At 42.6% G+C, this 10,946-nt stretch overlaps 1 protein-coding gene across 1 annotated transcript; it reads right to left on the reverse strand.

Annotated features, from left to right (window-relative positions):
* Nucleotides 1-840: 840 nt before the first annotated feature.
* Nucleotides 841-3,558, reverse strand: LOC110314897 (PRAME family member 20-like). The gene is given in 3 exon segments (XM_029534661.1): nucleotides 841-1,408; nucleotides 2,234-2,819; nucleotides 3,258-3,558. Coding segments are annotated over 3 exon segments (1,455 nt in total).
* Nucleotides 3,559-10,946: the final 7,388 nt, after the last annotated feature.

Below are 10,946 nucleotides of genomic sequence, written 5' to 3' on the forward strand. Positions count from 1 at the left end.
CCAGTGATGGCCGATTAGGCCATCTTCTGCTACATATGCAGCTAGAGACACAAACTCAGGGGGTACTGGTTAGTTCATATTGTTGTTCCACCTACAGGTTTGCAGCCCCCTTCAGGTCCTTGGGTACTTTCTCTAGCTCCTCCTTGGGGACCCTGTGTTTCATCCAATAGCTGGAAAGCCTTTTTTCTTTGCCCATGTTGGCTTCTTCCCTTTAGGCTTTTTTGATGGGTCCAAGGTGCCTTCTGGTCTGAATGTACTAGATGTTAATTGTCTGTGATCCTTTAAATCTTCCTTCATAGTAGGTGTGTCTAAGTTGCTCACATTAGTTTAAATATTTTTTCAATTAACTGTTCAGCCACAGAGGTGTGCTGTACATGTAGTCCAGACAAAGTCCAAGGGAAAGAGGTGTCAAGAAAACTTTCATTTTTACACATGTTAATTTCACCAAGACCTTTGCATCATTCAAGAAACACCAGTGTCTTTCCATTTCTTGACCCATTGAACCTTCCTGACCCTGAACCTGTGAGTGCGGTTGGTAATAGTCAAAGATTACACTGAGAGAACATCCAGGTTTATATGTATACAAAAAAGCATCTAGTTAGTCTGTCCGGGGAAAAGCCATGTCACAATGCCAAGCTGTATTTCTGACTCCACTAGGCCCCTGTTCCCACAGTCCATCCAACTGTTCTCCATGTCAAGCTCAGTAGCCAAGATACCAGTCACTGATCATCCTTTAGTTTCCAACCATCTTAGCAGTGTCAGAAGCCACATGTCCTGAGTTCCCCAGGTGAGAGATGTGTCCCAAGCCTATTGTTTATTCCAATCCAGAACTTTCCCAATTTACTGCCAGCAACGACAAAGTCTGGACACCTGGTGAAAGACACAGTGCTCCCCACATGTGTGGCATATACGTGTAGCAAAGGAGCTATTCTTGGACTGCCTTATTGCCCTCAGTATATCTATGAGATGCTGACAATGTTGGGCAAATCTTTCTACAGAGACACGACCCAACTCATCATAGCACTCCAGAGGTGCATTGTATTGTTCCACATTTATCTTGTTCCAGTTGGCTGTGTGCTGCAAAAGGTCTTTCAGGATAGGCATGGAGTAGTCATTGTTGTAGAAGTTGACATTGGAGATCTGAGAGCATTGTTTGAGTGCAGGTAGGAGGACACTGAGCTGGGACTCCTTCATCTTACACCCTTGCCAATCCAGAGTCTCAAGAGTGCCTACCACTTTTATGAGGAGATCTCTCAGAGGCATAAGATCAAAATCCACTAAGACCACACCTCTCAATTCCAGATGTTTTAGCTGATAGAGGCTCTGACAGCAGGAGAAGGAATCCAAATCTCTCTGTGAAATCAGGGAGTAAGTAATGGAGAGTGTCTTCAAGGGTGTCCTCAGGCACCTAGGGTTAAAGGAGACAGAGTGTTAGTTCAGGCAAATGGTCTTGTAGAGGTTTGACAGGGATATACAGAGTGTTAGAAGGAATCAGGTTGCCCAAGGTCAGTTTGACTAAATGATCAAGGATATCATCTATGATGCTTGCTGTTGGAAAATGCTCAGTCATGTCAACCTTACAATTTATCTCCTGGCCCCACTCGAAACCTGAAAACCAGTTCATCCCCTAATCCCAGAAAGCACACCGAAGAAACCCCATCCCAATAGAATTCTGACAGTATCTCAATATTTGCTGTGGGCTCACTGAGTCTGCATTCTATCATTCCATCTGCAGACATGCTTTCTCTCATTTACAGCCCAAGCTGTGCCTCCTGTCCCATGTATTCAGCACTACTTGGGCTCAAAACATTTAACCCATGGGACCTGGGTGATGATAGAAGGCTGTTCTAACAGATTCAAGCACATAGCTCTTGTTCACCCTGTGCTTGTGAGTCCCGCAACTCCTCACTACACACTTCCATTCCTTATCCCTTTCTATTTGATTGGGCAGTCGTGATTCTAGGAAGAATTACAACTTATCCTTACTAGATCTGACCTGCTCTTTACCCCAAATCAGTTTTCTACTTCATGAGTGATCATTTTGGACAATGATTTAACTTGTAAAATTTCCCTTGTATAACTCAGTATACATGGAAACAGGACATAACTTCCAGTCTTTGGAGTCTCTAAATATTTGTTCCTAGTGACTGGCTGGCATCATGTTCCCATAATCCTTAAGAAAAGAGAGACAGATTTGCTCTTATAGCTGAACCATCTATCCATTCTTGCTTACCCTAGGACCTGATTCATCTGGAATCTGAGAAAATGGTCACAGAACGTGAAGAGATGCTGGAGACAGTTGAATCGGGAGAACTGAGAAGTAAACTTGATGCACTTGACTTCGGTGACTCTTGTTCTGTTGGATGAATGGAAGTTGATCTTGTGGAGGGGTGCCAGGAAGACTTTGCGAAGATTTCTCATCTGCCCAAAATAGGGAGGGAAATGTGACAATTCTAACAGAGTCCATACAGTATTTAGTTCTAACTCTATGATGTGCTCTGGATCAAAGACATGGAAGATTTGTCTGAGAACTTTAACTGGCGGAGCCAAGATCTTCATCTTTGTGCAGCAGAAATATATGGGGCCCTTTCTCTCCTGGGCCCACTTCAAGAACAATGCTTGTTCTTCATCAAGACAGGACCTGATGCACAGGTCAACTGTGACTTTCAGACACTGCCTCAGTGCATATCTGGGATGGACCTTCACAGCTTGCTTTCCATCCAAGATCTGAGCTGAACAGTCACTGTCCTCTGAATCAGTCCATATATTCCAGAAGTTATGGTGCACATTTCTCAGGTCGAGAAACTGTAGTTTTTTTCCTCCTGCAGGTGAAAGAGATGAATGTTGGCAGATCCTGAATTAGCATTTACTACACATATCTAAACTCAGCTCTCTTCCCTGCTAATGTGTATGTGTTTTCAGGACCTGATATTCAAGTTGAACTCAGGCAGGCTACAGAAGCTTTCCTGTGCTTCTGTACACTGGAATACTTTTCTTTCACTAAGGTACACTTTATTTCTCCTGACATATTATTAGTTCTTCAGGGACTTGCTCATTCTACTGTGAGGCCATATTTACTTTAGTCCATATTCAAATCTAATCCATATCCAACTGTCCTCAGTACAAGTAAACAGTAGCTGTCAAGGACCCTGTATTCCTGCCTGATGATGCCATCAGAAGCTCCTGATCCATTTATGACAAAGCTAATCTCCCTCACAATGTCTAACGTGTACTCCTTCTGCTCCCTTCTACAGTACTTGGAATTGCTTACCTGGGGTGAAACCCTCTTGTTTGACGAATGTCTACCCCATCTAGCACAGCCTGCAATGTTTCCAGGTCAGGGGTCTTCATCAGTGCCCCCACAGGGAGACAGCTGAAAGGCCAGGCTATCACCAATGCCTTTATGAGCTTGGTGTGTCTGCCATCGAAGGCCTCCTTGAACACTGCTGGGAAGAGTACATGGGCCAGCTCCTCCAGATCGGACATTCCTAGAGCCTCCTCTCTCACCAGAGTCTGAATTGCCAGCTTCTGGAGTGTGGGTGGGGTATGAACGCTCATCTTCTAAATGTCTCCAATCAGAAGGATCCTGGGGAAGGAGGCAGAAATGAATATACCTTTCAACAAAGTTTATAAAACTTCCTCACCATCACATCAACCACTAACCTTGTGAGTTACTGATCACGCAATGGTAGAGACATCAGTTTACCTCTTTATCCTAAATTCGTGATAGAAAGACAGACACCCACACTGACATCAAGGTAGCCTCTCTATCACCCAAATGGGTATATAATTTTTGGATCAAAATTTTTGTTTGAGACCCACTCTTAAAAAAAAGAATGCATGAATGATATATTGAATTGACAAGACTCATAGAAATTAATAAGGATGGCCCGAGCCAAAATGTCCAGGACAAGGGAAATAGAACCTTAAGGGACCAGCGCCAACGGATAGGCATGGTCCCCAGTTGAGGGAAGGGCCCAGTAGTCCATTTCAAAAATTTTAACCTAGAATTGTTCCCATCTAAAGAAAAACATAGGCAAAAAAAATGAATCAGAGATTGAAGGAAAGACCATCCAGAGACTACCTACCCTGGGATCCATCCCATCAACAGACACCAATACCTGGCACTATAGCTGATGCCAAGATGTACTTATAGACAGGAGCTTGGTATGGCTGTTCTCTGAGAGGCTGTGCCAGACTGTAAGACAAGTGCAGATACTTATAGGCAACCATTGGACTGAGCCAGGGGAACCCACTGGAAGGCTTAGGGGAGAACAGAAGAGGTGAAGGAGATTGAAACCCCATAGGAAGAACAACAATATCCACTAACTTGACCCCTCAGAGCTCTGATGGATGAAACCGCCACCCAAAGTATGTACATGGGTGCATCCATGGCTCTGGATTAATATGTAGCTGATGATTGAATTATCTGGTATCCATGGGAGGGGAGATGCTTGATCCTGTGGAGGCTTGTTGCCCCTGGGAATGGGGATGCTAGAGGGATTATTGGGAACTGTGTTTGTGTTTAAGGGAGTATTTATTGTCTTAGAGTCAAAGTGGATAGAGGTTGGTAGGTGGTTTGTAAAGGGAAGAGTGGGAAAGAGAACAACAATTCAAATGTAATTAAATAATCAACAAAAAAAAGGAAAAAGGAAAAAAGAAAAAAACCAACAAAACAACCAACAAAACAAAAATTGCAACAAACAACAACCACAGAAACAAAATAGAAAGACCTTCTTTAAAAAGAAAATCAACGATAATAATGAAATCAACTGGTCAACATATATATTTCTGATGAAGCTAAAACTTCATTTGGAACTAAATCCCAGTTGTTCAATGTCTTCCTCTAAGGAGATAGAAATTAACACATTTTTGGTCATATGTTGGAGTCTAAAGGTCTCTACATCAAACCACATGACCCAGGGGAATATCATTACCTACTAGTTCTGAACACTGTAGATCCATCTCTGAGTGCTGTCCAAACAAGCAGTTATCCAGGCTGCTGTTCTCTGAGTGTGTGCTCTGGCTCCACTGAAGCCTTTATGTACCTCTCTGCTCACCCCTCCCTTTTGTAGCCACACCCTCCAATCCCAAACTGGAATTGGATTAGATGGTTAAACTCCACCCTTTTAATTCTATTTGTAACCTGCAGCCTTTTCAGAAATTGAATCAGAGCTCTCAACCTCACTTGNCAGCTCATGGTGGGGAGGTTATGGAACAAGGGGAACACTTCTCTAGTGTTGGAGAGAGTGCAAACTTGCACAACCACTTGCAAGATCAATCTGAGAGTTTTTCAAGAAATTTGAGATTCAATCTACCTTCTAGACCCAGCTTTACTACTCCCAGACAGAAAGCCAAAGAGGACCCACAATATCACAAAGACACTTCCTTGACTATGTTCATAGCAGATGTCCTTCAACTGAAGATACCAGGCCTTCTAAAACACAACAGATCTGATGCACATATGTATTCATAGAGATTGAAACAGCGGGTACAGGGCATGCACAAATTTGTACCACATGACAGTATTGAGAGAAGCTCCCATTCCTAACCCAGAAGCTATCTCCAATCCATAAAAGTCTTACAAATAAAACACTAACCTTGTTAAATGGAAATTTCTTTTCCTCTTTTCTTTTCTTTTCTTTTCTTTTTTTTTTTGTTTTTTTTTTTTTTGTTTTTGTTTTGTTTTTTGAAGACAGGGTTTCTCTGTGTAGGCCTGGTTGTCCTGGAACTTGCTCTGTAGACCAGGCTTGCCTCAAACTCAGAAATCTGCCTGCCTCTGCCTCCCAAATGCTGGGATTAGAGGTTGTGCCACCACTGCCTGGAGTTAAATGGAAATTTCCTTTGGATGCAAATCTCAGTCTTCAAGGTAGATGAACTGACCAGTAGTTTGTAGGCAAACAAAACAAACTTAAAGATGTTAGCAGAGCTGAGTGTTAGAAAGTTGTGTCATACTCTTTTATTTATATTTTTTTTGCTTTTATATTATAAATTCTTTGATTGTCTATTACAGCTACCATTTTCCTGTTTTTATGGGATTTCTGTGTCTTTGAATGTATTCTGTATTTCTTTGGGATTTATTTTTGCTGTTGTTGTTGATGATTCTACTTTATTATTATTATTTTTTTTGATGGGGTGGGATTGGCTCTCTTTTTTCTCTTGGTTTATTTTTCTTTGTCCTGTTGCAACTTGTGTGATTTTCTTTTCTTTTAATTATCTGTTGCTTTTTTGTTTATTTGTTCATTTCTGTGCTTGTTTTTCAAGCAGGGTCTCATTGTAAATGAAACTGTTCTGTAACTCCTTTTCTAGGCCAGACTGGAGGTGTTCCTGCCTCTTCCTCCCCCATCCTGGGACTACTCGTGTGCACAGCTGTACATGTTTCTGGATTCTTTAAGTGGCTGTTTCTTTTCTCAAGAGATATACAAAGGGTATGGGTGAGATGGAAAATGATTTGGGAATGATCTCAAAGGAGTTGCGATGTTGAAGCCATAATCACAACACATTGTATGAAAAAATTTTTGTTAATAAGGGAAAAGCAAAGAAAAGGGGAGGGTGGTATTACTGAGTAGTTAGAGAACTGGCTGCTCTAACAGATTCCCCAGGTTCATTTCCCAGCTTCTATGTGTCAGCTCCTGTGTCCTTTATGCCCATGTTCTTAACTGCTGAACCATTTCTTTATCCTGTATGAGGTAAACATGAAGGAGTGTCAGCTTAGCAAATTGTCTACAGAAAATGCCACCAAGATAGGAACTAGACAGGCTGAAGGCTCATACTACACAAGGAAGTAGAGATAGGGACTCCTTTAATTTGTGTGTAGACAGGGTTATAGATGGAAACTATTTTACCTAGGCACCCATAAGGAATAGCATGCAGGTTCAATACAGGAAAGGATCTCAATATCCAGGCTTGATAAGTGAGATAGTACAATTTTAGAAGCTTGAGAGTTGGTAGCTATAGCACTCTTGATCATGAGGGAGCCAGCAACGTGGAGAAGGTCAGCGGCCTCAAGAGATGTTGTTCCCAAACTTGTAGCTGGCAAGCCTTTCCAAGGTGTACACTGGACTGGAAGGAGACTGATCTATATTCTGTACATTCATAGGAAACTGTGTCATTGATGCTGTCCCCCTGGAAGAAGTGATTCTGAAATGACCCCTGAGGTTACTCTCTAGGTACATCTGGTGGAGATTTTCAAGATATGCAAAGGTTGAAGACCAAGCCTAGATGTGGCCATTGTCTTGTGAAAGCCAAATTTCTGAGGAAAATAAATGGGAGAAGCAAAGCTCATCAGTTCCTTTGTATTTCAAGTCTTTAGTCTCTGGCTTATGCCTATTAAATTCAATTTCCAGTCAAGGAGGAAAATGGTTGCTCATAGCTTTGGGCAGCAAACAGGTGTTTTGCCCCGAGGCTCAAAATGTTCCTTCCCAGATCCTACTGGTGTGGCTCAGAGGTGAAAACAGAAAGGAATTGTGTGTGCTAGGAAGATGTGAATGGCTCAATACTATTGGCACAATTGTGAAGCAGCTGCTACACCTGCATAGGAGGTAGGCACCAGACCAGCAAGGGGGCTGGAAGTTTCATGGCCAGACAGAGAACAAGGCTTAGTAGCAAGATCTTAGCCTCAGTCAAGACATGAGGAAACCCTCAAAGACAGAAGTAAAAAAAAAATACCCCCCCAAAACCCCACAAACAAACAAGAAATAAACTAGAACAAGAAAACCTTTCAGACTTTCCATCCTTCTACTCTGATGAGCATGGAACAGAAGGGCAACATTACCAGGACAGGGCTCCTAGAACCTTGGTGTAACAATGCCACCCAAACAGCAGATTATACTGTGCAGGAATTCCCCAAGGATAGTCTGGAAAAGCTGCTCTGAGGGACACAGGTCAATTACAGAAAATGTCTAGAAATAAACTTATAGAAATATAACAGAATCAGGAATCTCTCACCTCCCGTTGAGCACAAATCATGGACCTGAAGAAACCCTTTTGCTCAACAGTGGGATGTAGACAAAGGTGTCTTTTCCCACTGAGGTGTGACATTGTTCATGCATTCTAAAAAGGATGTGCCCATCAGTGTCTGAGTTTGGAGATTGTAAATGGGATGGATCCCCAGGTGAGTCAGTGTCTAGATGGTCGTTTTCTCAATCTCTTCCCCACACTATGCCTCTGTAAATTCTTCCATGGGTGTTTTGTTTCCCCCTTCTAAGATGGATAGAAGTGTCCACACTGTGGTCTTCCTTCTTCTGGAGTTCCATGTGGTCTGTTAATTTTATCTTGGGTATTCCGAGCTTTTGGGCTTCTGGGCTAATATCCACTTATCTGTATGCCCCAGTGTGAGGGAATGGCAGGGCCATGGATCAGGAGTGGGTGGTTTGGAAAGCAGGGGGAGAGAGAGGGCATAGGGGAAGGGTTTTTCACAGGGGAAACCAGGAAAGGGGCTAACATTTGAAAATGTAAATAAAGAAAATATCCAATAAAAAAGGGGTGTCATTGTCTTTATCTCTGGCCAGAGGTACTTGTGGCTCTTCCATTAAAAACTGTGGTGCTGCCTGGCATGGTAGCCCAGACCTTTAATCCTAGAACTCAGGAGGCAGAGGCAGGCAGATTTCTGAGTTCAAGGCCAGCCTGGTCTACAAAGTGAGTTTCAGGAAAGCCAGGGCTATACAGAGAAACCCTGTCTTGAAAAACCAAAAACAAACAAACAAACAAACAAACCAAAACGACAACAACAACAACAAAACTGTGGTGCATATTAACTCGGCAAGGTCAATGCTAGGCCCTAGGCTCCCTAATTCCCTGGTTATGAGGCATATCCAGTTCAAAATCTCCTTTCTATTGGTCCCATTTTACTCTGAAAATCTTTCTGTCCACTTTGGATTTCTCCTTACTTTTCTAAGGAGACCTTGTTCGCACTTTGGAAAAAGCCTTTTTCTCTTGACCCAAGGAGTTTTACTGCAGACATTTTTATTCATGAAGCCCAGGAGAAGAAGCTCAGTTGCCAATTAAACACACAGCACCCATTGTTGGTATTTGATTGGGAGACACAGAATTACATTATGTAGTTTGGGGGCCATCCTTCATCATTCCACTGAAGCTTGCACCACCACCCTGGATCATATCTTGTGTTATTCTGTACATGATGACTGTCTTAGTTCATTTGTGGATTGGTGTGTCAGCAGGGGAGTGTGCATATAGAGTGGGAGGACTGTAAACTGAAGTGGTTTCTCTCAGTACAGTTGTGGGTCCCACTACAGAACTCAGGCTTGACACCAAGTGCCATTCCCCTCTGAGCCATCTCACTGGCTCTTAAGCTCTCTTGAGGTTTTATTTAAGATTTTTATTTTGTGTTTTGGGTATTTTTTGTTTGTTTGTTTTCTTTCTGTTTGTTAGTTTGTGTGATTTTTGATGGGGTTGATCAGTTTAACCATATTTGGTTCTTCTAAAACTCACTTTACATACCAGACTGACCTTGACCTCTAGATTTTAAGTCTGTACCTGCACCACCTGGAAAACTTCACCTTGTTTGTGTGTTTGTTTGTTTTGTTGTTTTGGGACAGGGTTTCTTTGTTTAAGATCCCTAAATGTCCCATAAGCCACTCTGAGCAGTCTGGCCTAGAAATCAAAGATGCTCCTGCCTCTGACTGTAGCACTGGGGTTAATGTCCTGTGCCACCCTGTCCAGCTCTGGTTCAATTTTATGCAAGATCCTCACTCCATAGGTTTCACTTGGTGGAAATTACTTATTTAGATAAGGGTAGCTCTGAACTCCCTGAACAGTCATACTTTGACTCCTGGGGGGAGGGAATAAATGTGTATGCCGCCATTGCCAGGATAGATGTGTTGTTTTAAGAAGATTTGTTCTATGTGTAGGGGTGTTTTGCCTACAACTATGAATGGGCAGCCCTCACATGTGTGCTGCCCTAGAGGGCGGTTTCCCATTTGCTGGAACTGGAGTCACAGATCATTTCAAGCCACCATGTAGATGATAGGAACAGAAGGTTGACAGGTGTTCCCTCTTTCGAAGCCAAGTCTCCAGCCCAAGACCCACTTCAAATCTCATAGCCCTGAGGAATGTTGCTGATGGACTGATCCTTCCTGAGCAGCCAAGGGCACCATCTCCCTCACACCTTCCTTTTTATGTTTGCCTTTGTCCATTTAGCAAGCAGGTCTCTTAGGGATCAGATTATACTTCAGCTTACAATTTGGCTGAACATGACATTGATATGAGCCTCCTACCTCCAACTTCCAGTTTTGAGCTCACCAGCATGCCCCGTCTTGGCTCCTGCACAGAGAGTTTTAGAGAGGAATCCCTGTATGCTGGGAAGCTCCCTTTGATCTGAGTACACACCCAGCACCCTGGCTACTATAGTAATGGAATCAAGCCTTGTTCCTGCCCNACCTTTTGAGTGGCTGCTGCTGCAGTTTACTGACAGAGCATCCACTTTAGCCCTTGAGCTCCAGTGCCTATTCCGGTTTCTGACTCTGTATTCTGTCCCAAATCCAGTGAAAAAGATTATCTTTGAATTATGCTATGTCTCTGTTCAACAACAGATTAAACCCTTAGCTGATGCACACTGGAAATGACTCTGGTNCCCTGAATAAAATCCAACCAGATATGTTTATTCATAACAGTAATCCTAACAATAAAAAGGATTCTGAGGCAGGAGGATTGCTAGAATTAGACTTCTAAAACAACCGTGGCCTCAGAGCATGACAAGGTCCCTTGAACAAACTGAAAAATAAGTAAGNGTTAAGAAAATGAAGGAATAAATCAACAAAATTGTTTTTGTATGGTTAATTAACAAGTGGAATGTCTGAATTTAATCTATGAAACTTTGGGGGTGATGTGTGGGGTTGGCNAGGAGTGGAGAGTATGTGAACACAAGTCCTTCTGATTCAATCAATGAAATGATTAAATCTTTGATCTGGAATTTAAAGGGTGGAGAT

Source organism: Mus pahari, unplaced genomic scaffold (assembly GCF_900095145.1).
Source record: "Mus pahari unplaced genomic scaffold, PAHARI_EIJ_v1.1 scaffold_12547_1, whole genome shotgun sequence".
In the NCBI taxonomy this organism is placed as follows: Eukaryota; Metazoa; Chordata; class Mammalia; order Rodentia; family Muridae; genus Mus; species Mus pahari.